Below are 18,725 nucleotides of genomic sequence, written 5' to 3' on the forward strand. Positions count from 1 at the left end.
CCCATAAAGCAATCAGGAATACGCTGTGATCATACGACAAGTAAAGTTTCCTTTGTGGACTTCCTTTGTGGGACAGGCGATAATGACTTAATAGAGCAAACAATTTTCGTGCCCCAAATTCCTGGGTGTTTCGAGAAACAGTCACCATCTAGCTAAGAGCCTGTAGCGAGCCTCGAGGGGGGGGGGGGGGGGGGGCACGATTCACAGCCATTAAAAACTGGGGGGGGGGGCATGTGACACTCACTATGTGCGCTGGCACTGTTGCGTGTACAGGTCGCAAAGGAACGCCGTTTTTCAATTGATGAAGTTTTGAGAACTGAAAGTAAGCGCGGTAGGTCGGGGATTGCTGGTTTGTTTACAGCCGTCTGTTTAATATTTTTACTTTACTTACCAAATGATCGAATTTGAAGCCCTGTTAACAAGATATTAGAGCTTCAACCTTTGCGTGTAACGAAAAAATGGTAGACGCCTGTAAACAGCTCTCAACCCAAGGCCTCGCTTTCACTCTCGACACAGGACCCCCATTATCTGACAAATTTTGCTAAGTAGTTGTCTAAGCCACAGGTTCCCCAAGCTAATGTTGTATTTTACGTGTTTCATTCAGTTACTGTAAATACATGGTGCGTTACAATAAAAAAAATTGGGACAGAAAATTTAATGAAATACCTTCAAACTTTTCTAACCTGTTTGTGGAGTTGTTTTTTACATCCCTGTGAAGTTTCAATCCATTTGGGGCAATATGTCGATTAAAGTTCCCCGTGGGGAACTTTATTTACAGTAACTGAATGAAACACGTAAAATACAACATTAGCTTGGGAAACCTGTGTCTAAGCATAATAATTCAACTTTCAATAATGTGCATGTATACATTTTGACTCATTAGAGAAAGAGAGAGTGGCAATCTTTTTCTGTAGAAAGAGAATGGCCAAAGTAAGTAGATTTCTTAGCAACCAGAGATCATTTCTCGCAACAATCAAAGCAAGCAAAAAATGAAGGTCACTGGAAACATTGTCGTTTGAGCATTGGCTAAGATTACACAGCGCTCAAAAACCATGAATGCATTCCAAAGACAGGAAGTCTATCCCAGGTTACCTATTGTCCATTGTAAGCTTGAGAACTTTGTTAACCCCGAAAAATAGCTATTCCCTCGGGGTAAGGCAGGGGGAAAGCATCCTTTGCGAATAACGTGTTGTAGGAAGGCCCCTCCCCTCGAACAATAGTGACCTTATCGTATATCATGTGACAGGAAATAAAGGGTCACTTTTTGGGCCCTTCATTTTCATTTATTCTCCCTTTTTCTCCATTTTTCTTCCATCTACTTCCCCTCCCCCAGAAGGAAAGAGTTCTTGAATTACACGATATAGATTTCGCGTTACTAGCTTTAAAAGCCCCAAATGCAGCCTTAGCTCCCCAGACACTCCCGCCCAAAAACAACTCGGAGCGGATTCCCCCAAGCAAGGTGCAGTGGAAATGGCGTCATTGCACTTGGTCGCGTACGTGCTTCTGTCGCTCGTTGCTCTGTCACACGCCGCAAGTAAGTCAAACTAATTACTGGTCACATTCGGAAGATGTTTAATTAATTTTTTTGTCCGGGTGTTGCATCAGTTTCGAGGATTTAGAGACAGATTGCCACCGAGCTCTGCAAAGTGTTGCACCGTTAAACGAGACTTGCTTCACCGTGAACGGAAATAAATCGTTTCCTGTTTTCGATCGCAAAATGTTTTTTTTTTTTTCAAAAGTATTTTAGTCACATGACCTATTAAACACTATTTTCGACATTTTGAAACCAAAGCTAAATACTTGCTCTTGGTTTCAGTTCAAAATATGTTATTCTTGAGTTTTTGAAACACTATATATAGAACTTGTTTTATGCGATAAAAAATCATTGTTTACGCGCCTAAGAAAATCAGCTTTAACGGGAGTTATGCGAAGCATCCAAGTTACCACTTCTTCCGTCAAGTGTAGAGGAAAGGTCACGTGACCCAGGACGGTCTATTGAAAGCTAATGTACAGCAATCTGCAAATTTCTTCTGGGTTTTCTTTTATTTCGGCGAGAAGGTATTAACTAGCCTGCGTGCAGCCGAAAATAGTTCCATTAAAAGGTCGTTAAGTCGTGTTTTTTTTAATAACACGCGCGAGTATTATTATCTTTTCTCATCCCCAGATGTGCAGCACGGCAAGTTGAAATCAAGCAAAGTTCGTTAATGTATTTCCTTTTAGTTCGAATGATTTTACTTTCGCTTAAATGACAGTACATCGGCGTAAATGTTTGTAATTTTAGCTAAAATGAATGCGTATTTCTCGGTAATGAAAAGCAAAAGGTGTATATGTGAATCGTATATGCTATGAACATATTTTTTCACATAAAATACCAATTTTAGCAGTTATTTTCGTTCTACAATCATTAACACGACAATGTTATTGATCAACACATTTTTGTGTTGTACTTTTCTTACCTTAAATTCTCATGCGCATTTCAGGTGATACCGCTGACCTACCCGTACTACACCCCACCTGTGATCATCCTGAGTGCTAATGGTGACGCGAGCACTCTTCCGTCTGACAAGTACGCGGTGTCCGCCTGGGTGGAGGTGAGTGGCTCAATCATCCGAAAAGTGTCCTACTCATCAAGTGCGAATTGCACCTTCACTTCACAAGTTGCCGTATAAAATCCTACAAGTTACTAAGGGCCCTTTATACCAGGAAACCTATACCGAGAGACAACTAAATCATATTTGTTTGCCAAGGGGTTGACTATCAAGTCCTTTAAAGCCTGCACCAAGGAACTGATCAGCCCTAACAGCGCCACTCAAGAGGTCACCCTAGAGTATGTAGTGGTTGGAGGTGAGTAGTAACCATAGCAACGGCTGCTATGACACTGAGGGGGTCACCCTAGAGTATGTTATGTTTGGAGATGAGTGGTGACCATAGCAACCGTTGCCATGCCATTCAAAAGGTTATCCTATAGTGTGTAGTGAGACAGGCATTCATCTCTGTCTGAATGTGGCTTTTGTCCTCTCTTGTAGACATACATCCATGTCTAAACGTGACCTTCTCCCTCTCTTGCAGATATCCATCCATGTCTGAACGTGACCTTCTCCCTGTCTTGCAGATATCCATCCATGTCTGAACGTGACCTTCTCCCTGTCTTGCAGATATCCATCCATGTCTGAACGTGACCTTCTCCCTCTCTTGCAGATATCCATCCCTGTCTGAATGTGACCTGCGAGTATTTCACTGAGTGAGAGGCGTTTGCCGCTGATGACGCGCAGTGTGTCAGTCCCAGCAAGTGTCCGACGTACATAGATCAAGTCTGCGGGACCAATGGCCAGACTTTTGACAATCTTTGCCTCCTCAAAAAACACGTGTACAGAATCACGGGCAACTTTACTTATTTCCACCACGGAAGTTGTACAGGTAGGCAAAATGTTATGAGCTGGTGAATGATATCTCTGTGATTTGGAATTTTTTCATTGCCCTTATACAGCAATTGTTTTCTAAAGATACTCGACATTATTCTTCCATAGATGTTTATGTTTCCAACCAATCAAATTTATTCAGTTTGTTGGCTTGATACAATTCTTTTATCTTTAATGCATAACTAACATAATAAGGTCGGAATAAATATTTGCATATCTATCTGTTTTCTATATCTATCTTACCCTTTTCAAGACAAAGGATCATGAACTGCCAAACCTTCAAACTCTCTTTTGTACATTTCCACAGGGTTCCCAATACAGAAAGGCCGTCGGTCTCTGCACCGCGCGCCCCACTTTCATCTCGTCTGCGAGACGATCAACTTCACGCCATATACCTTCTACCCCAATAAGGACATCAGCGTCATAGCAACCGTCAATTATTACAACAGCTCGGACTCAGTCCCTGTCATGGACGCCCGGCCGTGTGGGTGGAGGATGTCATGCAGAATAACTTCACCGTGTGCACCATGTTCGCGGGTCGGTACGAGAGGGCGGGGTCAAATGAGGCGAGCGTTGATTGGATAGCTTACCAGGGCTCGCCCCAGTACGGGGTGACTGGGGTGGAGAGCTTTTCAAACTGGTGGACTGGCACTTGTTGCAACACGTTACTCTCCCTGCAGTGAGTAAAATTCCACTTAATTTATACTTCATCAGTTATTCACATAAAATATTCATTTACTTAAAGAAGGCTGTGTTTCAACATTTTAAAGGGAGCGCTGGCCCGTGCACCCACGGTGCTAGCCACTGTCCATCACACGCATCGCAGGCTCAAGCGTGACGCGGCCATGGCTTGGGCCGAGGATGTCAGTGCTTCCGGTTTTGAGTTGTGTCTCCGTGAGTTGCAGAATTTTGACGGAGTGCACCAAGATATTTCTGCGGTAAGGTTGCTTGGATGAAATAGGATAAGACACTCTACATCTGTGTCAATAATCAACCTGATAATAAACGACCCTTCTTCTGATTTTGTTGATGTGTGAGGAGCTCGAGTAAAATGGCGGCAACGGGACTTTGGGCTCCGCTCTTATTTTTACTTTTCGGCACCTTATCAATGTCTAAATTGAATTCTTCTACACAAAATTCAAATTTAAACACATGGGGAATCAACCAAACGAACTGCATGCCGATGAAATTATTGGATATTGCTCCATTACTGAGAAATGAAGTTGGCTACGGCGAACTAAACCGGGCAAAGAAACTGCGAATAACTTATCGCTTTGGCCGAACTGGTCCTTCGCACCTAGTTATACTGTTATTAATACTTGGGGGTGATGTCGAATTGAACCCTGGAGATAAATGTGGTATCTGTTCTAAATCAATAAAGATGAACCAAGCGGGAATCCAGTGTGACCAATGTGACTTCTGGTTTCATGCCGACACTTGCTGTAACATATCGCCAGCCATGTTTAGCATATTGGCAAACAGTTCATGCACATGGATTTGTCCACAATGCGGGTTACCAAACTTGTCAGAGTCATTCTTTGACAGTACTATGGATTCGCTCATCTCGTCAAACTACTTTGAACCGCTAAGCCAAGATGGTTCCGCCATATCCCAAATAACAAATCAAGTCAAAGTACAAACTAGGAGCAAAATGAAACCAGTCAAGCGGAGGAATTTAACATGTTTGGTTGTAAACTGTCGAAGTGTAAAGAACAAGATTGCAGACATCGCTGTAGTAATCAATGAACACCAACCTGATATCGTGTTTGGAAACGAATCCTGGCTAAAACCGGATATCAGTAGTGCAGAAGTTTTTCCCGAGAATTATAAGATCCTGAGGAAAGACAGAGACAACAATCGCGGCGGTGGAGTTTTCCAGGCAGTAAAGAATGACTTAATAATTACTCATCGCCCTGATTGGGATTCTGATTGCGAGATTATTTGGTCTCAATGTCAATTAGCCGGAACAAGAAGTGCGAAATCCATTTATTTTGGGTCCTACTATCGACCAAATAAATCTGACATTGAAAGTCTCGACGAGCTAAATTCATCACTGTTGAAAATGGGAACTACTTTGCATAAGAACAATGTGATTCTGGCCGGAGATTTCAATGCCCCAGATATTGACTGGGTGAACCCAGAAAATCCAGATAAATTAACCTCAGCATCCAAGAGGCTCCTAGACATTACTGATGACCACGATCTTAACCAGTTTGTCAAAGAACCAACTAGAAGGAATGGAAACACACAAAACATCTTGGATCTAGTGTTATCAAATAATAAGGATATTATTAGAGGTGTCAAAGTCATCGATGGTATAAGCGACCATGATATTGTGCTGTTTGCAGTAAAGTTAGCTTGCCAGCGAAAACGAAATGTGAAGCGTAAGGTCTATATTAAGAAAAAGGCTGATTCCGATCGTATTAAACAAGAACTTCAAAATTTGCTGCCTACGATCCTAGAATTGAATTCAAACACTAATTCTGTTGACAAGATGTGGGATGAATTCGAAAGAAATATCCACCGCATAATGGACACTTGCATACCTCATAAAACGACTAGTTCGAGATACAACCTCCCCTGGTTTAACCGTGCTCTTAGAAGGCAGGTGAGAGCTAAACAACGGCTGTATAACAAGGCTAAAAAGTCAGGAAATCCTACTCACTGGAATGAATTTCGTATCGCCAGAAAACGTCTGCAAAAGAACTTGAAATCTGCCAGAGAAACTTACATTTCCGATTTTCTTGGAGATGCAATTGAGGAAAACCCAAAGCGCTTCTGGTCGTACATTAAGCAATTGAAAAACGACGATCCTGGTGTCGCAGACTTTAAAGTGGATGATAGGATTATCAGTGATGGCCAATTGAAATCAGAACTCCTGAGCAAGCAGTTTTGTAGTGTTTTTACTGTAGAAGACCTGACTGATATTCCTTCTGTTGGTACTGACCCAAAACAAAATATCAGCGCCCTCACCATTACAATTCCAGGCGTTGTAAAACAGTTACAATCATTGAAACCAAACAAGGCGAGTGGTCCGGACGAAATACCCCCATGGTTTCTTAAGGAATATGCTCTGGAAATTGGTCCTATATTAACATCTATTTATCAAACTTCGATCGACACTGGACTTGTACCCTCTAGGTGGAAACATGCTAATGTTTGTGGTGTGTATAAGAATGGAGAAAAATCAGATCCTGCAAATTATAGACCCATTTCTTTAACTTGCATTGCATCAAAAGTTCTAGAGCATATTATCCACAGTCATGTGATGAAACATTTACAGCATTACGGAATTCTCACTGATGTACAGCATGGCTTTAGAGCTAAACGATCAACAGTAACCCAGCTAATTCTGACAATCCATGACATGGCCAAGGCCATTCAAGAAAATAAGTCTATCCATGCGGCAGTGCTAGATTTTAGCAAAGCATTTGATAAAGTTCCCCACGAGCGTCTTATCAAGAAATTACAATACTATGGCATCCATGGTCCCTTGCTGTATTGGTTTATGTCGTTTCTTAGGAACCGTACCCAGACTGTTGTCTGCGATGGTAAACGATCCTGCCCCTCACTAGTAACATCAGGGGTCCCTCAGGGGACAGTGTTAGGACCCTTGTTATTCTTATTGTATGTGAACGATCTGCCTGACAATTTGAAGTCTTCAATAAGACTCTTCGCTGACGACGCCCTGTTATACGGTGTGATTGTAAACGAAGAAGATGGTGACCAGCTTCAGGAAGATTTAAAGAGATTAGAAATGTGGCAAAGCAAATGGCAAATGGTATTTAATCCTTCCAAGTGTAAGACCATCTGCATATCCAATAAGAAGATCCCACCACAGAGGTCATATGTTTTCTGCGGGGTACACTTAGAGCAGGTCAAATCTATTACGTATCTAGGTGTCATCCTAAATGATGACTTAAAGTGGTCAAAACATGTTAAATCAACTTCAGGAAAAGCAAGTAAAGTCATGGGCATGATAAAAAGGAACTTCTGGAACTGCCCCCAAAGAGTAAAAGTTACTGCATACACAGCAATAGTTCGTCCTATGTTAGAATATGCAAGCGCCGCCTGGGACCCTCATCTCCAGAAGGACATCGCCTCCCTCGAGAAAGTTCAGAGGAAAGCAGCACGATTCTGCCTTAGAAATTACATCCCTACTGCAAGTGTCACCGAAATGCTAGGTGATCTCCAGTGGTCCACCTTGGAGTTAAGACGAACAATGGCACGACTTACCCTCCTTTACAAATTGAGTCGAGGCCAAATTGACATTGACACAAGCATGTATCTCCGGCCACACCAAGATCTCAGAACTAGAAATAGTCATAATTTTAAATATTATCAAGAAAAAGCTACAAAGAATAAGTATTTTTATTCTTTTTTCCCCCGAACGATAAGACATTGGAACACTTTACCTAATGAACTTGTCGAGCTAGGCTCAATCGAACATTTTAAGCGTGACCTCGAAATCTATCTTAATAATAATAAGAATTGAATTTTAATTTTATAATTTTATAATTTTATTTCTATATATTATTGAATTGTATTATTGAATTTTCTTTACATTATTTAATATTTTATATATTCTATATATACTTAGTACCTATCCATGTATATATGTATATATTTTTATTTACCTATCTCCTTATTTATTTATTTATATGTAAATACTTTTATTTAAGGTTGGTGTGATATCGCAAGATTCTTACCGACTTAATAAATGTAGATGTAGATGTAGATGAGCTGGATGGCATTTGACTATTTGCACAGACCGCTGTTCAAGGAGCACGGGCTCATACATTTCAGCAACAGGCAACCACCACCAAAACGAGGCAACTTTGCATTCTGCAAGGTAAAGAAGATCGCAGACACTAAACTGTATATAAGATTAAACCTAAGAAAACTTTAAATGCGGTCTTGAAGGTTATTGTAGTGTTAAAGTAAAGATTCATTGTTAGCTTGTTAGCAATCGCCCTTCTTGATGTCATCATATCTCTAATCATAATTAAAAAGCAGAAAACAAAAGGCGCTCTATATACAAATAAATAGTTCTCATGGATTGAAGCTTTTGAAATTAGCCAATCAGGAGCGGGAAAGCTCCTGCTTTATTGCGCTTCTGGGAGTGGTCAGACACATCCTCGGGAACCCAGGGCGTCGATTGGTAGGCGCGAAAACGAGGCGGAACAAGGTCTGCGGAGGGGGGGGGGGGGGGGACAGGGTAGAAGAGAAAAGAGCGAGAAGATGTCTTCAATAATATCATGTTTCTCCCGAGATGTCATGGAAACATATCCAGTGATATATTATAATCATCAATAAGACTCCATTGATGTCATTATTTTTAGCATCGCCAGTTCAGCAGACCATACAGTCACGTGCCCTCGGTCCTACTCACGCCGACCATCGCTACGAAAGGGAAACCGAGCGACGGAGCGGTGGCCTGGGTAGAGGTACCTCACACATAATCCTTGTTTTGCTTTGTTTCGTTTTCCTATTTGACTTGATTTATTTTCTGAGATGGTTTTTTGGTACTAATCTGGCTCGGTTCTAATTTGTTATGACTTCTTCTTTGTTGTGATATGATTCGGGTTCTGGCCCAAGCGGTTGTCTTGTCTTTGTAGCAAAGTTTGTTACTTAATTGTAACTTTATACTTAATTGTAATTTTATTGTAATACTCTTGCAGCAGGTGAACGTAACCTGGGCCAAGATCTGCGTGAAGCAAGTGTACGACAGCGGCTACTCACCACTCACCGTACACTACGCCGTACTTTCTGGTGAGGTCGAGTATCAATCAGATCAGCTGTCATTATATGCCGGTCTAGGTGGACGGGGAGGGGGTGGTAAGGTCTAGCATCAAGCAGATCCCCATTGTCTGGTCTAGGTGGACGGGTAGGGTGTGGTAAGGTCGAGTTTCAATCAGATCACCATTGTCTGGTCTAGGTGGATGGGGGGCACCCTTAGAGAGTGGTTGTTTGTACATTTGATTTTGCTGAAGATCAATCTTTGTGTCCTTTTTCCGGACTATTTAAATTATGATTATGATTTAAAGTACCAGAGCACAGAAGTGCAAAATATTAAGAGGTCACGATATCGAGTTTTACAAGAGTTGATAAAGGGCCAACGCTCAAAACGTCAAGCGAAACGATTTCAATAGTGCCGATTCATTTACGAAACGAACATAATTTCAAACCCTGTTTCCATTCAGCTCGTCCTTTTGGGACCACTATATCAAGGCATAATCACCATTATTGTTATGTTTTTTTTGTATGTAGACATAAACGAATGCGGCATCTCAGACAGTTGCCATGTCAACGCCAAGTGTACAAACATCGCTGGCTCATACACCTGTGCATGTAAACCTGGTTTTAGTGGCAACGGGCTTAACTGCACAGGTAAAAACGAAATGTCAATGAATTTTATTTCAGGTTTCATTTTAATTGTATTTTAATCATTTTTCCTTAGATATTGACGAATGTACTTCAGGAACGCATGGTTGTCATGCCAACGCCCAGTGCCGTAATACGATTGGTTCTTACACATGTCACTGCAATAGCGGTCACGCCGGAAATGGACGCAGTTGTTCAGGTGCGTGTTGTTAGAAGCATATTCATAATAAAAGAAGGGCTATTTTCAAGATAGGCCGTGTAGAAGGCTATTTTAATATATATTTTTCGATAAAAAAAGTCCCTGACTGGATCTTATACTTTTATCATTTCAGATGCGGACGAGTGTGGGACTGGGTCCCACGGTTGCCATGCCGACGCTAGATGCATCAACCCACCTGGATCTTACATATGCCGTTGCAACGCCGGGTTTCATGGGGATTGCAAAACGTGCTTTAATATCGAAAATCTTCTAAAAACATAATCTTGTAGCGGTTGCAGCTCATCATTTCAACAGGTTATGATTATTGATAGACGATTTTAATCATTTATGTCAAAAATACATAAATGACGTCTGATTCGTATATATGCGCATTTTTCAGTTATTTATATCGAAGACAAGATAAAAGACATCTGATTTGACTCTTCCGTTAATTCTTTGCACATCTTTTAGGGAATCAATTTGACAGCGTGGGGCATTCTGGGAGATCAGGTCCGATACAAACTTACCGTGTCCCGAGAACGGGTCGGTACAGAATCGAGGCTGGTGGCGCACGTGGTGGTACGCACAGTCCAAGTTATGGTAGTCACCCCGGCACGTACTACGGTGGTAAAGGCGCCATCATGTCGGGCCTCTTCACCCTCTAAAGCGGCATCGAGCTGAAGATTGTGGACAGAGCACCACACTTACAGCAGCACAGCTAGGAAAATCAGTGGAGGATAATGCAGGCACAGGGGGAGGGGGTGGGTCGTTTGTGTATACAAGCGGTAGAAGGCTGTTAGTAGCAGCCGGTGGGGGAGGGGGTGCGTCAAGTGGGTACAATGGAATGGATGGTCAGTCAGGTGAAAGTGGAACTAGGAGCTCTGGGACAAATTATGGCAGAACTCGCGCAGGAGGGACAGGGGGCAATCCAGGGGAGTGTAACAGTGCTGGAAGTAGCTATCATGGGGGAGTGGGTGCGGGTTGGAATGGTGCGGGTTGTGCAAGGCTTGGGTCGCAACACGGAGAGCGAGGGGGGTCTATAGCGGAGGGATGGGTAGGGGGGAGGGCTGGGGGCATGAATAGTGGCTACAATGGTGGCCCTGCCCCGGGTGCCGTGGGGGGATTTGGTGGAGGGGGTGGAGGATCCGAAGATAACGGTGCCTCAGGGGGTGGTGGTGGGTATTCAGGAGGTGGTAGTGGTACGTACGCGGAACAAGCCGGTGGGGGAGGGGGTTCGTATTGTGGAGGAAGTAGCTGTAGTGGTGTTACAGGCGGTAATTCAAACGATTACGGTTTTGTAAAAATCACATACATTGGTGTTTAAGGTTACCGAGGTGGTACCGAGTGATACTTCATGTAACTTACAACTATATGCAGCCATCTAATACAAAAAGACTATTCAAGCTATAAACACAAGAACAGTTTAACAGTATAATAGGGGTTCCACACGAAAAGTTAAGAATTAATTGAAATTATTGTATGACTTTCAGCAAGAGCCGATAGATAATGTTCAAGTTACGTTAGCAAAATTGTAACTCAAGGTCCCATAGGACCCGTGGCTATGTTGTCAAAAATAAATAAGATAATAGGGTGTTGCTCTTTATTTTGTTGGGATTTTTGGCTACCAAACCTAGGGAAATCTTTGCTTCTATGGCAACTGCGAAATCTCCCTACAACATACTTGCTCCAGCGCATTGTATTAGAGCTACAACGGCTACGAAAGAAAATATATTCTTCTTTCCTTTGGGCGAAATTCGAGAGGCTTCGGGTTGAAGAATAGGTAGCCGGGAAAGAAAGGCTAATGTTATCTTATCAGGAAAGGCTTCAGAACTTGCCCAGAGCTTGGTAAGTAAAGATCTTAACCTAAATAATCAGGGCCGGAGCGAGGCGCGGGGACAAAAAATCGGGGTGGGAAGAGGGGGGGGGGGGGGGGGGGGGGGGGGTTCACGTGTCACCCGGTGGCGAGGGAACAGGCTATTTTTCAGATGATGAAATTTGAGCGTGGCATTGAGGATTTGGAAGGTTTGCTTGCAGCCGTGGCTAACATTTTTACTTCTCTTACCAAACTACCACTGCTATTTGCCAGGGGGGTGGTGTCAAATCTGGCTTTTTTTAATAGAACTGCATTATAGAATATAAAATTTCACAACCGATCTTGACGAATCCATAGCCTGCAAGATGCAATACGCTATTCGATTTGTGAGTTCCCAAATTTAGATACAATTAGGATAACAAATTGGCTAGAGTTACAATAGACAATTTTCTCTTCTGCTCAGGGGAGGGCATCGATTGTCCGCAAAACAAAGTTTACCTGCTGTTTAATGGACCATGATTGAAACATTGTTTGACTTACTCCTTGTAATTGAGTGTGTTAAGTTGGGCTTGTTTATTTGTTATGTGTCATTATGTTGCATTTTGGTATCATGGTGGATATTTAAAGATTGGTTCCAGCAATGCAAATACCCAATCCCTTCCACACAAAAATTAAGAAGTACAAGTGCATAAGGAGGATTGAGTGCGTACAGCAATTGACTCGGTGCCCACAGGGTAACCGACAAGATTAATCGAGTTGAGGTACCTGCCTAGACCTCAATTTGCAGATGAATAAGTCTTTAAATTAATTGGTGATGCCCAACTTACAACAAAGGATAAGGTTTCATAACAGGAACTTTAGAAATAAAATATAATACTGAATCTCAAGTTCGCCATTTAGTTTGTCATAAGTAGCGATGAGGGCCAGACCTCACTCTCTTGGCTCAGGCCTCTCTGCTCTGTGCCTGATGATGTCCATGGCTACATGTCTCGGACAGCATCTTCTACCTGGAGACGACGATTATCGTCGTTCCATCAGATTTGTCGCAAATCAAGGCAAGCGTCTTCTGGTGCCGATTTCTGGTGAGGAAGTGCCAAATGAAACCGGTGAGTACAAGCACGTATATATATTTTCAAATTGTTATAGTCGATTTATAACAAAAGGCCCAACGCAATAGCGTTACATTGTCCTTCAAACACGACCTATCAATAACTCATTTTTTCAGCGATATTCAAAAGAATATATACAGAGACCGCGCAAATAATGATCGCACGGGAGATCTTGATGCTAATTGATAAACAACAACAAAATAGCTCAATTAAAAAAAAAAACAAATACAGATTCTATTCGCCAAAACCGCAGGTAGCAAAGCTAATTGCGCGAGGCTTTTGTTCTTAATAACAATAGCATTTTTTTTACTCTTTTAAGTGATGTACTTTTAAGACCAAAAACTAGATTTGTTTTGCAAAGGCAATTGTAGAAATAATAATATGAAAAAGATGTTTCAATTCTCTGTTGCCCATTTTGCATGGCCTACACGAAAAGATACCTCTTTGTAAACTCTAAATTAGATTCCGCGTTAAATCTTGCATTGCTCTGAACTATGAAGAGAAAGGGTTAGAGCAAGGCAATGTCGTTATCAGATTTAAAGATTTATTAAAATAATTAAAAAAAGGAGCAGGAACTCTAGAATTGGAGCATTCACCTAATCTGATGCTTTCCGTATTGTTCAGTTGTGCAGAAAAGCCTTTTAACAGATGACGTCATGGACTGCACGTTCGAGTGTCTTTCCGAAGAGTGGTGCCACTCCCTAAACTTCAGGCTGACTTTGACGAAGAGCGGGCGGCATGTGTGTGAGCTCATCTCCACTGATAGATACAACCATTCAGAACACTTGGTACGAGACAAAGACTTCGTGCACCTTGGGATAAAGGTAAGCTTGAATACTTTTTACAAGACAAAGACTTCGTTCACTATTGTATAAAGGTAGGCGGATATCAGCACTCGGAATACTTGGTTCAAGGTTTCGTGCAAGAAGGCGAATATAAAGCAAAGACTTTGTGCACTTTGGAATAAAGTTAAGCTGTTATAACCACTTTGGCTACTTGTTACAGACAAAGACTTCGTGCACTTTGGAATAAAGGTAATAAGCGGATACATAAGACTTCGTGCAGGTAGGTGGATGTAAAATAAATAATAACTACTTTTAACCGAGAGTGAGGTCATGCCGGGAAATATCAAACTGAGGCTTTGGCGTATCGACCGAGGCTTTGCGAGGTCGACGCGCCAAAGCCAAGGTTTGATATTTCCCGGTATGACCGAACGGTCGAGGTTAGTAAGTTGTTTATTATATGGCTTTTTAAAACAGAAATGACAAGAAAACAAATCAACTTTCGCTTTCGCGTAATATCGATTAGTTTATTGATCGATTTCAAAAAGGCGGGAAAACAAGAAACACTCGCGCGCTGCCAAATCAAAAATGTAAATGAGTGAAAAGATTCAACAACAAGTAATTGGTAGTAATTGGACGACTCTTGGAAGCTACAGGTTTTATCATAGGTGAAGTTGATCCAAACAATAACAAAGAAAGCTCAGATTTCAGTCTTCACGGCATGAATGGACTGCATTTACAAATGACAGGCAGCGCTTATCTTAAAGAAACTTTTCTGGGTCTTTACACCCCTTGTTATTTATTCATTTGTTTGTTTATCCGATATAACTTCAATTCTTGGCTATCAGTGGCGGCTGGACATCTTATTGTTTTTTTCTTTTGCATTTGTCTAGTTTTTTTCTTTCTTGAAGAGGTGAAATCATTATATAGTTATATTCTATCGGCGTAGATATAGATAGAATACACCATATAAAGACATTTGAGTCTCCAGAGTGAAGCAACTCTTTCAGAAACAACCTTACACTTTCAGTGACAACTTCTCATAAGACTGTCTCAAAGACGTTTTCTCTGTTCATTTCCAGTCCCCCTGCGAAGATTCGCCTTGCAAGAACGGATATTGTGTGATAGTGTACCACGACCCATACTTCCACTGCGAATGCCCAGCCGGTTTTACTGGACAAACTTGTTCAGCAGGTTAGTGTTTCTTTCTTTAGCCACGGGAACTACGACACTTTGTCACTGAATTCTTAAAATAAACAAAATATGCGCCGCCCCCGATCAGGGGCGTTGGACTACCAGTGTTGAAAAACGCAAGACTAGTTCCAGTACCGCGCGGTTAAACTAGTCTTTTTGTTTTGAAATGGCGGCTTTTTACCGGCGAACTGTCACATTTTGGCGAATGCTAAGAAAACTAGACCAAACCTAAGGCTGTAATGACTCTTATAACTTCCTCATTATAACACAAATCTGTCATCTTTTGTACAGTATGGTTTTAATGCTGTACAGTTAGGGGGGGAGGGGGGTGAATAGGTTCGCGGATTGCCGGATTCGGCCCCGAAATGCTCACGGATTACGGATTTTGATGATTATTTTAGTGGATTGGCGGATTTTGGAAATACGGCGGATCACGGATCTGTTGACAATTTGGGCACGGATTTCGGATTTTGACTGCTTTGTCGGTCGAATTTCGGATTTTAAATGAATTTGAATCGATGTTATTGTTTATCTGTCAAACCATGCGGATCTAAAATTATCTGCGGATCCACGGATCTGCCCCGAAAATGTTGCGGATCGGCGGATTTACATACCCCTATTCACCCCCCCCCCCCCCAAGTTAGTCAAATCAGCGACTAAAGTCAGCCTTTCGTACCTTTACTCGAACGATTCACTACGATTGTGCTTGTTTCCGCCAGAGCACGCGCATGCGCATACGTTATTCAGCACTGTCCTTTGGACTGGAAGCACGGTTGTCATGCCAACGCACAGTGCCGTAATACAATTGGTTCATACTCATGTCACTGCAATAGCGGTTACGCCGGAAATGGGCGCAGCTGTTCAGGTGTGCGGGTTTAAAGCAAATCTAAAGTTATGTCGAATGTGTACCTAGATTTTTATTTTCATGTCTCATTTCCAGTCTCAGTCCAATGAAAACGCTTTAAATCATTTTGCCCGTAGATATCGATGAATGTACCTTGGGAACGCACGGTTGTCATGCCAACGCACAGTGCCGTAATACAATTGGTTCGTACTCATGTCACTGCAATAGCGGTTACGCCGGAAATGGACGCAGCTGTTCAGGTGTGCGGGTTTAAAGCAAATCTAAAGCTATGTCAAATGTGTACCTAGATTTTTATTTTCATGTCTCATTTCCAGTCTCAGTCCAATGAAAACGCTTTAAATCATTTTGCCCGTAGATTTCGATGAATGTACCTTGGGAACGCACGGTTGTCATGCCAACGCACAATGCCGTAATACAATTGGTTCGTACTCATGTCACTGTAATAGCGGTTACGCCGGAAATGGACGCAGCTGTTCAGGTGTGCGGGTTTAAAGCAAATCTAAAGTTATGTCAAATGTGTACCTAGATTTTTATTTTCATGTCTCATTTCCAGTCTCAGTCCAATGAAAACGCTTTAAATCATTTTGCCCGTAGATATCGATGAATGTACCTTGGGAACGCACGGTTGTCATGCCAACGCACAATGCCGTAATACAATTGGTTCGTACTCATGTCACTGTAATAGCGGTTACGCCGGAAATGGACGCAGCTGTTCAGGTGTGCGGGTTTAAAGAAAATATAAAGTTATGTCAAATGTGTACCTAGATAATCTTAAGGGATTGTTAGCATAAACACAGCAAAATTTAAAGGAAAAGTAAAAGAACCGACTGCAATCAAGTGCAATAATGCTTATTATGCTAAATTAGCTTGTGAGATTCACTTTTTCCTCTGTAGACGAGGCAAAGATATTGAATATTACTTTATGCGCTTTCCTTCTAGAAAAAATGCGTGTTAGTGTTAGTTTTCTATAAACGAAAAAATGACTTTCAGGATTTCTTAGTTTCGTAGTCTTACGGTATTTTTGCTTAACAAGAAAAATAAAATAATTTGAGATGTGGACGAATGTGGGACTGGGTGCCATGGTTGCCATGGCGACTCTAGATGCATCAACACACCTGGATCTTACATATGCCGTTGCAACGACGGGTTTTATGGGGATGGCAAAACGTGCAATAAGCTCGTCGGTTAGTTGAAAGTATAGAAAAAAAAACTAATCTGGAAAAACGTTTATCAACTGTTTGTCTTAGTTAAGTTTAGTTAGTTAAATTTCAACAGAATAAGATAATGATATTGAGAGACGCTTTTTATTTATATCGAAAACAAGATAAAAGATATCTGATTTGAATCTACCGTTAATTTACCTTTGCACATCTTTCAGTGAATCAATTTGACAACGCGGGGCACTCTGGAAGATCAGGCCCGATACAAACTTACCGTGTCCCAAGAACCGGTCGTTATATAATCGAGGCTGGTGGCGCACGTGGTGGTACACACAGTCCAAGTTATGGTAGTCACCCCGGCACGTACTACGGTGGTAAAGGCGCCACCATGTCCGGCATCTTCTCCCTCTCAAGCGGCACCGAGCTGAAGATTGTGGTCGGTCAGCGCGGAGGGGACTCGGTAGAGGTGCAAGGTGGACAGAGCACCACACTGACAGCAGCACAGCTTGGGATGTCTGTGGAGGATAATGCAGGCACAGGGGGAGGGGGTGGGTCGTTTGTGTATACAAGCGGTAGAAGGCTGTTAGTAGCAGCCGGTGGGGGAGGGGGTGCGTCTAGTGGGTGCAATGGAGTGGATGGTCAGTCAGGTGAAAGTGGAACTAGGAGCTCTGGGACAAATTATGGCAGAACTCGCGCGGGAGGGACAGGGGGCAATCCAGGGGAGTGTAACAGTGCTGGAAGTAGCTATCATGGGGGAGTGGGTGCGGGTTGGAATGGTGCGGGTTGTGCAAGGCTTGGGCAACACGGAGAGCGAGGGGGGGTCTATAACGGAGGGATGGGTAGGGGGGAGGGCTGGGGGCATGAATAGTGGCTACAATGGTGGCCCTCCCCCGGGTGCCGTGGGGGGATTTGGTGGAGGGGGTGGAGGATCCGAGGATAACGGTGCCTCAGGGGGTGGTGGTGGGTATTCAGGAGGTGGGAGTGGAACACTTAAGGAACAAGCCGGTGGGGGAGGGGGTTCGTATTGTGGAGGAAGTAGCTGTAGTGCTGTTACAGGCGGTAATTCAAACGATTACGGTTTTGTAAAAATCACATACATTGGTGTGTAAGGTTACCGTGGGTACCGAGTGATACTTCATGTAACTTACAACTATATGCCGCCATCTCATACAAAAACAATTATTCAAATTATAAACACAAGAACAAATACTCTCCAACGAGTTGGGGAGTGTTTACATGCGCCAGGCTGAGGTAGCTTATGATGATTTCTTGATCATCATTTTGTGCAAGTAAAAGCTTAGGCATGCTATAAGTGTGAAATGATTGAAATCGACGGAGTTCTTACCTGTTGGCGTTTAAAATTCTAATTTGTATGCTTATCAAGGGAAAATATCACTAGAAACTTTTAAATTCAGTAGTATCTCTATTAGTTAAAGCAGCACCATCGCAAACCTGCCAAGTAGCTGATTAATAGAAGCTGGCCGTTTAAAAGGGGTTCCACACGAAAAGTTAAGAATTGATTGAAACTATTGTATGACTTTTAGCAAGAGCCGGTAAAAGGTAACTAAAGGTCTCCTAGGGTCCGTGTCTGTTGGATTTTGTCAAGAATAAATTTAAAAATAAAAGTTCGTTGTTCTTTGTCTTGTGGAGATTTTTTGCTACCAAACCTGGGAATTCTTAGCTTTTATGGCACATGCGTAGTTTAAAATTTCCCTACAACATACTTGCTCTAGCGCATTGTGTTAGAGCTACAACGGCTACGAAAGAAAATGTATTCTTTTTTTCCTTTGGGCGAGATCC

General features: G+C 42.3%; 2 protein-coding genes and 1 pseudogene across 2 annotated transcripts; all 3 read left to right on the forward strand.

Moving 5' to 3' along the window:
- The first annotated feature begins 1,377 nt into the window (after positions 1 to 1,377).
- LOC5507995 (adhesion G protein-coupled receptor E2-like) lies at positions 1,378 to 10,761 on the forward strand. Its single transcript, XM_048730459.1, has 13 exons — positions 1,378 to 1,534; positions 2,481 to 2,591; positions 2,748 to 2,844; positions 3,199 to 3,417; positions 3,727 to 4,098; positions 4,190 to 4,357; positions 8,161 to 8,271; positions 8,762 to 8,866; positions 9,101 to 9,191; positions 9,690 to 9,809; positions 9,880 to 10,002; positions 10,136 to 10,317; positions 10,474 to 10,761. Exons 6-12 carry the CDS (start codon positions 4,265 to 4,267, stop codon positions 10,282 to 10,284), a joined length of 792 nt encoding a protein of 263 aa, XP_048586416.1. The 5' UTR covers positions 1,378 to 1,534; positions 2,481 to 2,591; positions 2,748 to 2,844; positions 3,199 to 3,417; positions 3,727 to 4,098; positions 4,190 to 4,264; the 3' UTR covers positions 10,285 to 10,317; positions 10,474 to 10,761.
- Positions 10,368 to 11,593, forward strand: LOC125556739 (glycine-rich cell wall structural protein 1.8-like). Its single transcript, XM_048730173.1, is given in 3 exon segments — positions 10,368 to 10,401; positions 10,474 to 10,686; positions 10,689 to 11,593. Coding segments are annotated over 3 exon segments (885 nt in total). The 3' UTR covers positions 11,327 to 11,593.
- Positions 11,594 to 12,731: 1,138 nt separating this feature from the next.
- Positions 12,732 to 18,565, forward strand: LOC125556713 (annotated as a pseudogene).
- The last annotated feature ends 160 nt before the right edge of the window (positions 18,566 to 18,725 follow it).

The sequence above is a fragment of the Nematostella vectensis genome, chromosome 7, assembly GCF_932526225.1.
Source record: "Nematostella vectensis chromosome 7, jaNemVect1.1, whole genome shotgun sequence".
In the NCBI taxonomy this organism is placed as follows: Eukaryota; Metazoa; Cnidaria; class Anthozoa; order Actiniaria; family Edwardsiidae; genus Nematostella; species Nematostella vectensis.

Excerpts from the sequence above, each read along its gene's own strand:
- LOC5507995 (XM_048730459.1), top strand. The coding sequence starts at position 4,265 with ATGGCTTGGGCCGAGGATGTCAGTGCTTCCGGTTTTGAGTTGTGTCTC. Across the intron at positions 9,810-9,879 it reads CAACGGGCTTAACTGCACAG|ATATTGACGAATGTACTTCA; the intron begins GTAAAAACGAAA and ends ATTTTTCCTTAG. Across the intron at positions 10,003-10,135 it reads AAATGGACGCAGTTGTTCAG|ATGCGGACGAGTGTGGGACT; the intron begins GTGCGTGTTGTT and ends TTATCATTTCAG.